The sequence below is a fragment of the Pectinophora gossypiella genome, chromosome 9 (genome assembly GCF_024362695.1).
Source record: "Pectinophora gossypiella chromosome 9, ilPecGoss1.1, whole genome shotgun sequence".
Classification (NCBI taxonomy): Eukaryota; Metazoa; Arthropoda; class Insecta; order Lepidoptera; family Gelechiidae; genus Pectinophora; species Pectinophora gossypiella.
The window spans coordinates 12,752,567-12,770,418 of NC_065412.1; the positions used below are offsets into that span (position 1 = coordinate 12,752,567).

Sequence of the window (17,852 nt, forward strand, 5' to 3'; positions counted from 1 at the left end):
ACCTCGGATACTTCATACAAAGCACGTCGTTTCACACTGACACTACACATCGACGTTATCGTACACGCGCATCTATGTGTGTGATGTCTGACACCCATACGATTGAAGACTATAGTTAGACCGAGGGGTGGTGTGGTAAACCTAGCTCAGACGATGGTGGGAAGCGGATGGTTGCCGTTCTATACGTAGTATCTTCTTATCGTGTCGATGGCAAACTAAATTGTATCGGCCCAAAACTTGGCAACAAGTATGGCGCTATCTGCAGCGCTCATCAGACGTAGTATTATTCTTTATTAATGCTTTAGTTTAAGGCGATTCTCACATGGCACCGTCACGGCTGGCAATAAAGCGATTTTAAGGTCGCTTTGACTTACAATGTAATTCGCAGATACCTAACACATGAGAACCACTTCGCTGCGATGTGCACTGCTACAAAATATTACATTGAAAATTTAAAAAAAAACCGACACTAAAAGCATGTCTTTATAAAGCTACGAATAAATAATTATAAAGCGAAAAATAATGATTGTCTTCATAAGGTTTGCAGAATATTTATTTATGGGCGCGTCGCGCGTCGTGCACCGCTGATAGCTGAGATGATGGTGTTAAAACATCTTAGTGATGTAATGTAATGATGCAGTAGATATTTTTATTACGTACGGTCACGAGCATTAATATGTATTATACACTTTGGTACCATGTCACATTAACTTTTTTGACAAATTAAACTGTAAGTCTCACTAAATGTCAAATATGTTAGTGCGACAGAGTCCTAAAGTGGGTACATTATATTGCTCATTCAGATAGATAAAATACTTTATTGAGCACAATGGACACAAAATACAGAGATAAGGACAGCATATACAGAAAAGCACAACAGGCGGCCTTATTGCTCATGCAGCAATTTCTTCCAGGCAACCTTTGGGTACAGGAAGTTGCTAGCTTATCGCACTTAATATTTCATCCATCATGTTAGAAACGAGCGACTAGTGAAATCTATTCTAATTTCTTTGTTTGTGGCTGCATCGTTCAGAAACGATGATTCTGACAACGTCAAGAGAAAATACATAACATTAAAATATAATTTTGATCGGTTAAGTTAAAATAATCGGTGGATAGTCCAATGGTGGAGATTGAACCTAGAAAGACTAGTCAAATCAGTTACTTTCTACTAAACGTCAAACACGAAATTACCGTGGAATTTGTACGAAAAATCAAACTGGGACGTCATGGAAAAAGTGACAAAATGTCGCACTTATTATTCAATTTTTCTTTATTAAAATTCATAAACAAGTTAAATAGAAAAAAATGTCTTTTAATCATTTATTTTTGACGTAGCAAACCACCCAACTCAATGAAGTTGAAAAAATAAAATTTTTAACAAAAAAAAAACCGACTTCAAACGCAAAACTAAAAAGCAATAAATAAATTTACTTCGCACAAAGTAATTAGTACGTATTTTCAATTAGTTAATTAATTTATAATTCTGAAGCCCGTGCCAAGGAAATGCTACAACGAAGTACCGATTCATATATTTTTCAATACTGATTGTTTTGTAATTTTTTGTTTGACATTGTTTTGTAATTGCTTTGATATAGGTATTAAACAATATTGTGTGTACATAGTAATTTGATATTGTAGTAGGGTTGTTGTAGCATTTACTTGGCACCGACTTCAGAATTATAAATTAATTAACTAATTGAAAATACGTACTAATTACTTTGTGCGAAGTAAATTTATTTATTGCTTTTTAGTTTTGCGTTTGAAGTCGGTTTTTTTTTTGTTAAAAATTTTATTTTATTTTACGATTTTAAGTGATGGTTAGACCGAGCAAGGATGCAGACAGACAGATTTTCTGATTTATATTCATATATAATAATATAATATATTATTAGTAGTGATCACAATTATTATTGATGAACATGTTTACACACACACACTCACACACGCGCTAACGCACACGAGCACACGCGCACGTACACACGCACACACACAGACACACGCACACACACACACACACACACACACACACACACACACAAACACGCGCGCGCACACACACGCACACACACACACATGTGTATGTGTACATACACACATGTGGTTGTCAGTGGAAGCTGCTATCATACACACTCACGCATACATATAGATACAGTAGATTTCGCGTGGTTCGCTCGCTGCTAAAGCAGCTCGCGTGTCCTGTTTATTCGAAACTGTCCCTCTTCGTATGGCGGCCATCTTGTTTTTCCGCCATTTTGTTTTTTTTCACCGGCGACAGAATTTGACCAAGATTTAAATGGGTGTCGTGGAAACAAACAAAATCCAGGTGCAATAGGTTTGCCAGGCCGTAGGATGTCTCCCTGATTGGGAGCAGTTTTCAAAGATGACGTTCCGATCACACCCCTATACATCATTTTTACCCCCAAGACATTTTCTGGAAAAACAAAATTTTGTATGGCGGCCATCTTGTTTTTTCGCCATTTTGTATTTTTTTCACCGGCCATTAAATTCGACCAAGATTTAAATAGGTTTCGTGAAAGAAAAATTGGTTCAGGTGTGATAGTTTCGCCAGGCCGTAGGGTGTCACCCTGATGCGGAGCAGTTTTCGAAAATCGGGAAGTATTTCCATACTTAACATGACGATCCGATCACAACCCCGATATATATTTTATATCCCGAGACATTTTCTGAAAAAACAAAATTGTGTATGGCGGCCATCTTGTTTTTCCGCCATTTTGTTTTTTTTTTACGCGCTATGGAATTTGACCAAGATTTAAATAAGTGCTCTGAAAGAAATATTGGTTCACGTGCGATAGTTTTGCCAGGCCGTAGACTATCTCTCTGATGCGGAGCAGTTTTTGGTGACCAGAAAGTATTTCCGTACTCTATATGACGTTTTGAGTAAGCGCCCCATACATTATTTTTACCCAAACGGGCTTCTTCCAAAATCGACAAAATTTTGTATGGCGGCCATCTTTTTTTTCCGCCATTTTGTTTTTTTGCACCGGCGATTGAATTTGATCAAGATTTAAATACGTTTCGTGAAAGAAAAATTGCTCCAGGTTGTATAGTTTTGCCAGGCCATAGGGTATCTCCCTGATGCTGACCAGTTTTCGAAGGTCGGGAAGTTTTCCCGAAGTCTAAAGATCGATCCGATCAATATGACTTACAAACGCACTAGTCGCTCCTACGATTTTTGAAAATTCCCCTCGATTTCTCTGGTTTTCCATCATCAGATCCTGACTTCCTTGACATGGGACCCCCTTGGGTATATCTCCTTTCAAACAAAAAAAGAATTATCAAAATCGGTTCATATACGACGAAGATATGCCCGAACAAACATAAAAAAAAAAAAAAAAAAAAAAAAAAAAAATATACGGTCGAATTGAGAACCTCCTCCTTTTTTGAAGTCGGTAAAAAGACATTGTGTTAAAATTACCTTCTTTCTTTTCAGGTATACGCGACAAGTGGTGAAAATGCGAGTGACTTAAATGACATGTGAAGTGAAAAGAATGGCGACCGCCAAACTAACCTTGACACTTTGTGTCATTTTGTTTACCTGCACACATGCGAAAATAGGTAAGCCAAGTAATAATAATTTACACCGGTTGGTGGGACCGTCACCTTTAGCGCCGTGTCTCACTAGGGGTGGTATTAATAAACTAATCTCAGCTGTGACTGCCCTCAAGGTCATGCTCAAGTCCCTGTTTTTTATAATAAGAACTGTCACGCTGGCATGACCTTGAGGGCAATCTCGAAGCTGAGATTTGTTTAATACTACCCCTAGTAGGTAACTGGCGCTGTAGGTGACGGCTCTAGTGAGACCCTAAGACACTAGTCTTCTTCTTCTTCTCGTGTGGGTTGTGAGGTGGAGTACCAACCTCTTCAACCCTGGTGTCATGGTTACTATTGAGCCGACAATGGCCCCTGGTATGGCTCATGTAACGACTACGTACTTAATCAGTAAGAAATAACCGGGACCAACGGCTTAACGTGCCTTCGAAAGCACGGATCTTTTTACTTTTTGGACAATCAGGTGATCAGCCTGTCCTTACCAAACTAGGGACCACAGAGTAATTTTTGTGATAATATATGTTCCCATCGGGTATCGAACCCAGGACATCCGAATCGTGAGCCCAACGCTCAACCACTGGACCACCGAGGTCGTTATTAAACACTATTGAGATATGGCCTTTAGTGAAATTCTATCCTAAGAGTTTACTTACCACGGATACGCCAACGACTATCAACTAAACATCACTATTCGAAAGAATTTCAGAGAAATATTTTCTTGCAACACCACATTTCCCACATTCCCACACCACAATAAACGAATTTGAATTTTTGAATTTGAATTTTGTTTCATACTTATTAGAAGTAGATTAGGGGTTTTAGTTTTTACGTATATAGTTTTTTTATTGCTATGCTCTTTCTATCGTGTGGATTGTGAGGTTAATTACCAACCTCATCAACCCTGTTGTCAGAGTTATTACTGAACCGCCATAGGCCCCTGACATGACTCATGTAACGAATACGTACTTACATCAGTAAGTAGTAACCGGGACCAACAGCTTAACGTGCCTTCCGAAACACGGAACATCTTACTTTCGGACAATCAGGTGATCAGCCTGTAATGTCCTAACCAAACTAGGGATCACAAAGTGATCCGAGCCCTCCGGATCGTGAGCACAACGTTCAACCACTGGACCACGGAGGTCGTATTGGAATGCTTAAGTCTATGTATGATATTTCCACCTCTACTTCAGTTTAAAGAACTTTATTCTCATAAAAAAAACTATACATAGTCACTTAACATGAGAACTAAATGTTTTTACAAAAGATAGATAAAGTGCCGTTGAGCAGGCAGAGAGGGTATGCATGTAAAATTTACTAAAAACAAGAAATACATCGCTTTGATACGTTCTTTACAAGTGTGAGTGAAGTATGACTACCTATCGCTCATCGAAAAACTAGTTAAAGGAAGGGATTGGCGTTCACAGATACAGGTTGTTCATTTAGTTACTTACTTAAAGTTTTACAAGATTATTCTATGGTACACATGATATGTTTATGCAGCTGGGATTTGAAGATATTTAGCGATGTAGTATTTTTTATGTAGGATGGCAACTTATTATAAAGATGAGCTCCCTCAAAACGTACAGTTTTCCTGCCGTAGTTATCTACTACTACTTATCTATACATAGCTATGTTATGTTATGTTTTGACACTTATAGACTACCATAATTATTAGAGATAAGATTACGAGTCTATAAAACGTATTGTATTGTAGTCCTTACGTTTTCATAAGGACAATATATCTACAGTTGACATAACAAACTGAGTTTACAACTTGTACGAGGGTAGCCATTATTGTCACGTATGCGTCATCACCAATTTTGAAAGCGAACGTGCGCGTTGAATCTTAAACTTTATTATCTCCTCGCTCGTTTTATGTTAGACTAGATATACAAAATTGTAAATAGGATACAATTTTCTGTGACAAAGACTGCATACAACGTAATGGTAGTCTGAAGCAATGTTATTTTCATGTAACTATATACATATATGGTGTTTCTACACAGTGAACGAATAGCTTACACATGACTTATAAATAATGTGTCTGACTAAAAATGAAAATAATTCTAGATAATTAATATGATATAAATAAATTGTAAGTAAACCTTTTGATGTAAGTAATTTAATTTTATAATATAATCCCACAATTAATTCAGATTGTTTTGACTTTATGTTATGCATGCCCTCTGCTTAATTTGCACACCGGAAAACAGGTTGAATATACCTACTGTACTAGATTTAAGACTTTTAACAATGTATATCGAGCAAATAAATGTTTTTATTATTATTTATTATTATTATATAAGCTGACGACTATGACCCCAATTGAGATAGTCAGAGGTACTTACATCAATCGCAAGATGAATTAAGTACTTACACCGCACCAAGCTTTCTATTAGACCAGCGTGACAGGCATCCCAGACGCGTCAAGAAATAAATATTCTGGGAAGCATAATGTGGGGAATCATTGTGTTTTGCGCCAAATTTTCAGTGGTTTGAGGTGGCTCACGATCCGGATGTCCCGGGTTCAAATCCCGGTGGGGACGCATCACGAAAATCACTTTGTGATCCCTAGTTTGGTTACAGGACATTGCAGGCTGATCACCTAATTATCCGATAGAAAGATGATCCGTGCTTCGGAAGGCATGTTAAGCCGTTGGTCCCGGTTACTACTTACTGATGTAAGTTAGTAGTCGTTACATGGGCCATGTCAGGGGCCCCTGGCGACTAGTAGCCCTGACTTCAGGGGTTTGTAATCCACCTCACAACACACACGATAGAAGAAGAAGAATAATTGAATTTTGTATTGTAAGAATTGTATTTCGCTCTTTTAATTTAAGGTACGTTCTTGTCTCGGGGCTTTTTACATTTTTAATTTAATTTTCCATCATCACGTATCAGTTCTAAGGTTCTAACAGTTCGTACACCGGCTATGTTGTACCGGATTGACCCTTTTGGATATATGGTCTATGTATGATACACACACACACCTTTGGGGGTGCACGAGTGATGCTATACCACATTATGCCAGAATAGGCTAGTTTCCGACTAGTCAAATCAGATACTTTTTACTAAACGTCAAATAACAAAATGACTATGGAATTTCTTCGAAAAAGCACACTGCGACGTCATAGAAAAACTTATTAAACTTATTATACGTTTTTCTTGTTTAAAATTCATAATAAGGTAAATAGAAAAAAGAAAATGATTTTCGTTATTTTTAAATGTGACTTTATTCAGTAATCGGAATTTGATAATTTATTTTCAACCTAGTACACGACCCAATTCAACTATGTTCGACCCTGCAAAAAGCAAAAAATGTTTAAACATGTTTTCACCACCTAGTGATATAACATTTCATCTATCACCTACTTTCACTCCGTTAGACGATCATATGGATTATTAATTATACTTAGGCCAGTAGGGCATGGGTCGGAATTAGAAAATTAACTAAAGTGTGGGGTCAAACTGTAGGCATTAGATTATCAGTGTTTACGCTGGAAATAGTAACGCGGCGGAGAATGTTTTTAAATGTAGGTATACAGCGTTTCTATTTTCCGAATGTTCTTCGGCAATCATGGAGATTCCGAATTCAAATGGATTTGAATTTGAATTCAGAACTAAGTAAGCACTTTATTGTATAGTTTTGCTTCCCGCATAATACAGATAGTTCAACTCAGTTATGGGCGCGGCCCTATGTGTGGGTAAACCTTGTACATATACAGTGACTTTGCGAGCGTGACAAGAGGTACAGTTGAGTACAAATACAGTTATTTACGGGTTTTAAAAATCAGTTATTTTGTAAACGACTGTACCCGTAGGAAAAAGCGATAAGAACACATCTTGCTCGGACGACGACTGCCGCGTCACTGCCAAACGAAAGAAAGTTGTATATTTACAAGCCCACGCACACATAGAACTGTCTGTATGGTCACGAGCATTACTTTGGTACCATGTCACATTAACTTTTTTGACAAATTGAACTGTAAGTCTCACTAAATGTCAAATATGTTAGTGCGACAGAGTCCTAAAGTGGGTACATTATATTGCTCATGAATGTACGATAATTGCGTTCGGCTCATTCAGAAGCGCTGCAAGTATTAGTGACAGATACTTAACGAAACCACTACTGGTACTATAGTAGTCGATGACCTCCGACCAAGTAGTTTTCCGGCCAAGTAGTTAATCCGACCGGCGGGTTAGTTAAGCGCCAAATACGGAAGACTCGACCGAAACCCTCCTATAACTACACACACAATTCTTCAGGCCGGCTTTACTGTGTGCCCTGTGATCGGATCTTCCGGGTGAAGTTCGGTTTCGCACGTCACATAAGAGACCACCACAACAACGACCCAGGATAGATATTTAGGAGTCGCCGTCGCCGGATACGGTTTGGACGATAATGCCATCTGCGGCACATCAACAATAAGTCACGTCAAAAAAAACAATGTGGATGACCGACATAACAACCCATAAGTTACGCCTTCTAACATGGCTCATGTTATGACTGTTTACTTATATTAGCCGGAAATGATTCAACGTGCATTTCTAAGCACATCTTTTGACGTGATTTATTTTAGAGATGCTTACTTGCCTGCGCTATAAAGTCAGTACAAAAACCTATCAGGCCTGAGGTCCATTTTCTGATTTATTTATTTATTTAATAGGTACACACAACAGGTAACAATCATGGCATGCGAAAATAAAAGGTTACAGATGTGGGTAATAACTAGATTGAAACCCAAAACGTGTATACACGGCATGGTTGGGATTTGTTTATTCGTAGCTGACAGCGCGTACGATGCGGAGGAACCATGAGTAGTATTTAAGCGATTGACGCATAATATATTATCACTAATTAAACCCTAATATCATGTATATTTTTCAAAATAGCCAATACAGTATAAAGTGGGTACAAACTTTATAAAGCAGTAATCTACACGGAGATTCACGTCGATGTGTTTTCATTTCACGGCTCCATCGTTAGCGCGCGTTTGTACGGCCTTTTTATTTACTGCTCGTGACGCTGGCCAATTTGGACTGGAGTTACATGGAACGATAGTAAAATGAAGAGTTTATAACTTAAAAAATACCCATTACCTCTGAACACACAGTTTTTTTTTTAATTTCTAAAGGAATCCGGGATAGCCCCGAGGATCGCGCGACTTATATCCGTGATTACATACTTCCGGGATCGATTGCTTAACGTGCCCTCCGAGGCATAAATAAGCTTACTTTCGGATTGATTAGCCTACAATATTCTTACCAAACTAGGGATCACAAATATAATTTTGTGATCTATCCCCACTGGGATTCATTCAAGAATGGACACTAGACTATAAAGGCCGTTTATGTAGGCTATTTGACAACTTAGTCTAATGAAATACCTACTTTTTACGATACATCAAAACAAATTTCCTAAATACTGGCCTGTGACGTCATCAGTAAAAGCAGTCAGAAGTCGTACTTATTATTACTTCACTACATAGTATAAAACAAAGTCGCTTTTTCTGTCCCTATATCCCTAAGTACGCTTAAATCTTTATAACTACGCAACGGATTTTGATACGGTTTTTTTAATAGATAGAGTGATTCAAGAGGAAGGTTGATATGTATAATAACATCCATTAAATAGTGGAGAAATACTGTTATTTTTGAGGTTTTTAATGTGATGTCGTAAATAATTTATTTTTTTCCTCAGCGTTGCACCCGAGCGGGTCGCTAGTAATTCATAATTGAAAAGAAGTCGAAAAGGAAACTGAGATTGACTTTAATCATGTTAGGCTTCTATAACTAGATTAGCATTTTATAATTTATCTTTGACCCAGTGAAATACCCTAACATAGTATGGACGTTATTCACCATTCGTTTCCGCTAAGTCAGTGTAACGTGTCCCTTACAGCTGTTCACACATTGCGGACATATCAAGCGTGGAGACAGTTAGACATAGAAGGAAGCTGGGTAGTAAATGAATGTGCACGTCCCACAGATCATAGAATGTACTACGTTCCTCGCTTTAACTCGTTTAAAGAGGAACTTTCCAGGCCAAGTTCCCCAAAAAAATGTCGGATATATAATCCATACTAATATTATAAACGGGAAAGTGTGAGTGTCTGTTTGTTTCTCCGCCTTTCACGGCAAAATGGAACGACGAATTGATGTGATTTTTGAAATGGAGATAGTGGAAGGGATGGAGATTGACATAGGCTATTTTTGTCTCTTTCTAATCTTCTACTTCCCCATGAAGGGTGGAAGTTTAAATGCATTCCGCAATTTTCAAGAAGCAGATTGATACGCGGAGTATTTGTGACTAACAGAAAACTGGTGCATCATTTTTTTTAAACTACCCCAACCCCCAAAGAGGGGGTGAAATTTTATATGTTTAGTTTTCGCAGTTTTCAAGGTAGGAAGCTAAAAATGGTACAATAGGAAAGGGGAACCATGTTACCCCGAATTTCACGCGAGCCAAGCCGCGGGCAAAAGCAAGTTATTCAATAATATAATGTAGAGGTATATACAAAAATAGTTGATGCTTGATATTTTGATCAGATATGTATAGAATTATGTTACTATACTGAAATCAGCGGCTTTCCGCGACCTTCACCAGATCGTCGGTCCACCTTGTAGCGGGCCTACCCACTGAGCGTCGCCCGACTCGTGGTCGCCATTCTAGAACCTTTCCGCCCCAGCGGCCATCGGTTCTCCTCGCTATGTGTACTGCCCACTGCCACTTCAGCTTCAGCCGCTGGATGCGGGCAGCGCAGGACCGATCGTAGTGGAGATCCTTGGGAGAAGCCCATAGGCATAGGCATAGAGGGAGGGCATAGCCCAGCAGTGGGCGTCGTACGGCGGCTGATGATGACTGAAATCAAACGCTCGCTGCCCGCGGTGCCATAAATCATCGGCGCGCTAAGGATGGACGCGTGGTGTGCAATCATTCCTTTTTATATTATTACTATCGACACAACAGTGGTGAGTCTCTACGGTCGCCCATAAGCCTCGTAAGTGCAACAGAGAGTGCATCAATCGGCGTCCTGCTTTCACGTTTTATTGCACCGCGGGCAGCGAGCGTTTGATTTTAGTATACCTACTTATATTGTTCCTCTTTATTATGATCAGCTCTGTGAGGAGCTCGGTGGCGCAGCGGTAAACGCGCTCGGTATGCGATTGTTGAAGTTGAAGCAACTGTCGCAAAGAAGAAGAAGAAGCAACTGTCGCAAAGGCCGGTCATAGGATGGGTGACCACAAAAAAGTTTTCATCTCGACCTCCTCCGTGCTTCAGAAGGCACGTTAAGCCGTTGGTTCCGGCTGCATTAGCAGTCGTTAATAACCATCGATCCGCACTGGGCCCGCGTGATGGTTTAAGGCCTGATCTCCCTATCCATCCATAGGGAAGGCCCGTGCCCCAGCAGTGGGGACGTTAATGGGCTGATGATGATTATTATTATCAGCACAATCACGGGTAGAAGATGTGTTGTGACTAGGGGTAATCTTCTTCTATCGTGTGGGTTGTGAGGTGGATTACCAACCCCATCAACTAGGGGTAATAACAAAGGTCAATATCACAAAGGTAAAATATGCACAGGTCTATTATCCATGACATTAGAAAGTTAAACGAAGGGAACATATTGCAGCGCCATCTACATTTACGAATACAATATGGTGGTCTTACAAAATCTATATTTCTATCTCTGTCTTTGAGATAGAAATAGGTTATCGCGAATAACAAACACTTGGAAAATTTGTTGGATTACGAATCAACGAACGCTGCAAACCCTCAGCGATTTCCATTCATTTTGTCTGGTCGAACATAGAATGTTTTCCGAGCTAAGTCTGGAACGACAGTCTCAGTAATAACAACAAAGTCTAAAATAAGTTAAGTCAATAAATAAATAGAATATCGTGGTAGAGTATGCGTCGTATATGCGTCCTCTAGTTCGGAATTCGTTCGTTAACAAAAAATCGGTAACATACTTTCTTGTATACGATTTGTAATTCCACCCACTTCAATAAGAAGTAAAATATATAAATTTAAAACTAAAACCCGACTATAGATAAATCACGCTGTAAAAAGTATGAAACAATGTAAATAGGTATATTATTGTTTAGGAGATAGCCTTGGTCGTATACCGTGGTATGCAAACTCTTAGGAAAGATTGACATACGAATATTTCCTAAGAGTTTGCATACCACATATCTCCTAAACATGACTGTTCCGAAGAAATTCAGAGAAATACTATTTTTTGTTACATACTTTTGAGAGCGTGATTAGGTTGGAAAAGACATGCATACATACGTAGTTACATAGCGGTCAAACACCCCCCCTCTCTCTCCTCCACCCACCCATCCATCTATCACCCATCCATCCTTTTTCTTCGCCGCAGTCGGGTAACACGCACATACGGTCATGAGTACTAATATGTATACACTTTGAAACCATGTCACATTAACTTTTTTCTCAAATTGAACTGTAAGTCTCACTAAATGTCAAATATGTCAGTGCGGCAGAGTCCTAAAGTGGGTACATTATATTGCTCATGACTGTACACCAAGCATAAATTATCCTTTACGTCGAAAAACTACCACAAACACGGATTACAACCTTACTTGTTTCTAAAGGTATCAATTATCTACATAGAACCGTGTGAGTTCGCGGTAGTATGGTACTGCTACTTTATTGCTTTCATAAAGGCGAATACACACATTGGACGGTATTTGCCCCGCACGCCTCACAATTCGGCAGCAGTGTACGACGCCGTGCGGGGCATATGCCTTGTCTCTATCCGACTTAAAAGATTTACTTAATGTTGAACATCAACTTTTTAACACAACATATTTGATAATATTTGCTAACAAAACGTTTAAAGTTTAAAATATATATTTTATAACTGTAGTGCAGCAGTACTTAGCAGTATCAATTCCCATAATTCGTGAAAAACGTACAATGATATTTAAAAAAAAAAGTAAGTAGGTACATCAGCATGGCCTGTGCGGCAACCGTGCCGCGCGCCGCGCGATATAATATATATCGAGCGCTTCGACCAATAGCCGTACAATGTCTGTTTATATTTCCTGTGTTTATTGGTAGATATAATGAGTGACTTTTAAGGCTACGTTCCCAAAAAAAAATATAGATGGCGTTGATCAGATTCAACGTGATAGTTACCTAATTTCTCATTGCTTGGTGTACATAATTCATCAATAATATAATATGATAGAATACATAAAAATAATTGTTGCGTTAAATTTGGTTCAGATACGTATACTATAATTATATTGCTACCTATATTGCTTATCTTTATTTTGATCAGAATAATAACGGGAATAATAAGGTTCAATAAGGTCTACTCTGAGCCGACGTGTGTGTATGAAACGATTGGTGAATGTGGAGGAAGCCAGAGAAGTACGTCAGGGTCGAAGTGCAAAGGGAACTCCATAGTCGCTGCTTACCCCGGTGGGAAATAGGTGTGAGTTTATGTATGTGTATGTATATAATAATGGATGGAAGACGTAGAAGACCCTGGGTATAATAACAAGGGTCACCATTTATACCCAAATTATGTCTATTATTTCATGAAATTAGATGGTTAAACGAAGGCAGATCTGTACAGCGCCGTCTATATTTATGTTGGGGAACGTAGCCTAAAAAGTTATTCGCGCCGCGCGCAGTGCGGTGGCCGTGCTGCGAAGGCAGCAGTGTAACAATACCAGTATACCAGTGTGTAGATAATTTAACCCACTAATCACGCGTTGGCCTTTTCTGCGTTGAAGGGTAAAGCTTGATTGATGATCCAACTTCCACCCGAGTTTCATATCACTCTTGCACCCCAATATACCAATACTACATAGTCCACTACAATGGGGAATTTACTGAGGCCGGGTGTATTGTTTGTGGTAATTGGAAACGACGGGTAAAGTCTGTTCTCTATTGACTATACTTTAATTTGTATATGTAAAACTATAAGTTTTTCATTACAGATTTAAATTAAACAACATGAAAACAGAACCGAAATTCGTTAAAAAATGTAGCAATCAAAATGCGTAATATCATATTCCTACTGAAAAACAAAATGGAGCATAACGACTGTCTTTAAGTTTTAATATCTCCGGCGTTAGATGAGACATTTAAAAACGGATTTCAGGTTAATCTTAAGCATATTCACGTGTGTATATTGATGAACAAAAAACAGTTAACTGTCCTAACTAAATGTTTTATTTAACGATTCAAAACCAAAGAGGCCTATGACGTGACTCATGTAATGATTACTCACTTACATCAGTAAGTAGGTAGTAACCAAGACCAACGGCTTAAAGAGCCTTCCGAAGCAAGGTTCATCTTACTTTTGGACAATCAAAATATGTCACCTTATTTTTTTCGTTATTACTGTCATTTTTCGTACAACTTGGCTAACCCCCAGCTGCGTATCTATATCTATCAATTTCGATTTATCAAATGCCACCAGCGCTAACTGATCCCAATAAATCGCGGCAGTTAACCCAACACACGGCAGTAACATGCCAATTTTATTTGGAATCTCAATTGGCAAAAGCCAATATAGGACGTGATCTACATAACTGATTATTTCATAACCACATTATATTTAGCCGCTTGTTTCGAGTCGAGCTTGTAGACAACATACATCATCACTAATTTAAGAGCCACGCTCTTGTCGGTGTAGCATTCTTCATGCTACTTTATTAGGGAGAAATAGGGTAATGGTTTCCCTCTTGCCTTCTGCCCCGCAGTACTCGGAGGGAAACCACTACCCTATTTTCTCCCTAAAAAAGTAGCATGAAGAATGCTACACCGACAAGGAATCTGAAACTGAAAGCCCACAATCGTTCAATCCATGAATTGTTCGACAACAGAACAGTAGATTAATCAAAGATTCATCAACATAATCTTTTGACAGTCACCTTTCAGCCCACAGAAAGTATGACCCATTATTTTTTCAGCAAATTAATTATTTATCAATGAACTGTGATATTTCTGTACACATTTGGAAATTATAGATGATTAGTATAAGGGTATATCAAAACCTGAGACGTGTATGGGGTAATTGGCCGAACTAATTCCATGGCGTGTTAGCCGTAGCCACAATTTATTTTATAAGCAACCATCTCCCACAAAATTAGACTATTGTTAGAGTAGCGCTCTTTTTGATACTAATAGGGTAGTATTCGACTGGGTCAAAGATAAATTAAAATGCTAATCTAGAAATAGAAGCCAGTCTAACATGATCAGAAATCAATTTCATTTTACTTTTGAATTTTGAATTACAATGAGTACGATGTTTGACCGCTTTTGTTGATGACGTCAAAAGACAGTATTACCGGACAAACTCCATTCGTAAAAAAGTATCTCATTTGAGTAGGTCAAGTAGCCTTTTAAAGTAACAGGTAATATTGTATAAATTTTTAATACATTATTATTCATCTAAATGAATTACTGATTCCATCCTAAATATGAAATTTTCTATCTCAAAGTTGTAAGTTAATTTTACCCTACTCAAGTGCTAAATAAATTACTCATAGTTATTTAAACTTTTCCACTATTCAACATGTGTTTTATTTAACTCTTTATTGTGCACACATTAGCAAAATTAAAAGTATAAAATGTACTTAAATAAAGTTTTAGTTGCCAGTTGTATCTATATGATTTTTTCCTGTTCCAGGTTACTTCTGGCACATCACGGACTTCCACTACGACCCTCAGTACACTCCACAAGGCGACACTAGAAGACGTAGGTACAAAATGTTAAATTATTTATTATACGCCAGCCTCGTTAGCGTCATAACCCCTGGATCAAGTGCGATTTTTTATGTTTGGAGACTATCAAAGTTCAATAACTGGTAAGAGCCGTGGTAGTCCAGTTGGTAGAACGCTTGCCTCTCACTTTGAGGTCGCAGGTTCGAATTCAGCACAGACCTGAACCAATGATTGTTGAATTTGTTTTCGAATTTATGTTTGGATCATAAATGATAATCATGTGCTCAGCTGTGAAGGAAAACATCGTGAGAAAACCCACATTACCGAGAAATGCATTTTCGGAGGTATGTGACATAACCAGCCCAACGCTGGTTTTCCCTTCGCGGGTTGGTAGGTCAGACAGGCAATCGCTTCTGTAAAAAATCGGACCTGTCAAATTTTCAGGTTAGGTAAGCGAGCCTTGTGAAAAATGGGATAATGCTAAGGAGATGACGTCAGCCTCAACGTCGGCATAAATCTTGACAGATTTTTGGAGTGAGTTACTATCCTTTGATACTCTCTGACGTTTGACCACCGTACTCCATACAAAAATCTCATTCCTAACGCGCCTAGCGCACAAGTGTGAGCGAGATACACTCTGCTCGATCTCCTCCTTACTCCTTACGGTCATTTAAGACTATAGTAAGACTCAGACGGGGCGAAGTCGGATCCCAATATGAATGAGGATAAAAACTGCCTGAAGAAATATGGCCATAGTTTATAAATGTAACCTATTGGTTATCGAGTATTGGTTATAGCGCTTATTATTCATAGCGTTTAATTGCAAAATCATAGTGTTATATTTACTGCCTAAAGATCGGAAAGAAGAAACCTTAGAAAAACTAATTTTCAATCAAAACTTTCTTTTTACAACTGATGGCTTTTCTTTTTCGTAAGACATTCTTCAAACGGGTCAAACATTGGTCCAAATTTTATAGCAATTTATTCCGAATTTTAGCAGAACAGTATAGAGAACTGTCAAAATTTAGGAACACTACAGTGCTGCCACCAACATTAGAGTTAGTTTTTATCCTTATTGGTGAGGGGCGGCGAATTATAGTACTGTACGTACTTATTCATTATTCTATGGTTTTCTCTATCAATCCACGTTAACACGCCTTCTGTACGTCGCTGACATATGTCAACGAGTCCGCAACAAGCGCAGCGCGGAAGTTGCTTTTACATACATACATACATAGCAGCACTCCTATATGCTCGAAGAGGTAGACATATGGGTATAATTTTATTACATCTACTCCTCGCCAACTGTGTTTAAGTCCCATCTAATAGGAGGTAAGTCTAATATCATTAACTGGCTACATATCTCGAGAACCACGAGATATCAATTAAGTATCTGTGATCTATTTATTCAAACTCATAAAGCCGAATTCAGTGTTTTAGAGCTCGAGCCAGAAGTTGCTTTTAGAGAATAATATATCTGTACGTGTCCTTCGTGATTGTGGACCCCGTGTCAAAAACCGTTGACACATCCGTTTTTGTCACACTCTGAAACGTCACGGTAACACACCACATTAAGTTGTCACAAACGGGGCCCACTCTCGACTCTCTCACAATGAAAGCGCGGTATCGGAAAGCACAGCTCCAGCATTGCATGGTTTTTATTCGCTTTTTCTGTATTTCGTACATTTAAATGACGTATTTTTACACGAATGTAAACACTTTGACACTTTGTAATCGGAAGGTCCGTAGACGTTCTGTCCTTGAAAGTGTTAAGCATGTTCGATTTGAATGAGGTTTTTATTTTAATAAAGGGCAAGTATGTTGGCTCGTCTATGCCTGATGGTAAGCACAGAGAAGCCCTTCTTGCAGTAGCAACTGATAAGCAACGCAATGAGTCAATTTCGAATCAGTTGCGACTACCATGCTGGTGTACTAAGTGCCAGTCAAATTGTCATTATGGTCCTGATAATACGGACTATGTACGAGCGATATTTTTATTAAAACGGAAAACTGGCTGAAAAAAAAATGTTTTCATCTACACCATTGATAAAGATATTTTTTACCAGGTAAGGTATCCTTTGAAGTATTAAGAAATAAAATTAATACAATTTTTCCAGAAATGAAATACGAACAATAAAAATAGGTTTAATAAAAATGTAATTGTGCGGGGTGTAAGAGACATCGTAACGAATACTGAGAGGGATGATTCAGCTGATTATTCTGAGTTAATATCAAGTAGAATTTTCCATTGCAAAAGTTTAGAATTGAAAATTTAAAAAAGAACAAAAAATTATCACGAATTTTGCAACGGAAAATTCTACTTGATATCAACTCAGAATCATGGTCTGAATCATCCCCCTGAGTATTAGTTACGATGTCACTAACACCCTGTATACATACCAGATTTTGCCAGCTCATTCCTCATACAGATGGCAAATACTCGTAGTTAATCACATTATGCCGGATAATCCCCTCGTCGACGAGTCCTTTTCTCTTTACTTTACTGCCTTTGGTCGAGCGTACAAGTGAAAAGTAATAAAAAATATTTTACAGCTTTATGAGACTT

The 17,852-nt window shown here is 38.4% G+C and overlaps 1 protein-coding gene across 1 annotated transcript in view; it reads left to right on the forward strand.

Annotated features, from left to right (window-relative positions):
* The window catches only part of LOC126369655 (acid sphingomyelinase-like phosphodiesterase 3b), a 57,216-nt gene that overhangs the window by 12,294 nt on the left and 27,070 nt on the right, over nt 1-17,852 (forward strand). Inside the window, exons 2-3 of the mRNA XM_050014205.1 lie at nt 3,455-3,579; nt 15,252-15,320. Of these exons, the coding sequence (XP_049870162.1) occupies nt 3,492-3,579; nt 15,252-15,320 (157 nt within the window). The 5' untranslated portion in view covers nt 3,455-3,491. The remainder of the gene's footprint in view (nt 1-3,454; nt 3,580-15,251; nt 15,321-17,852) is intronic.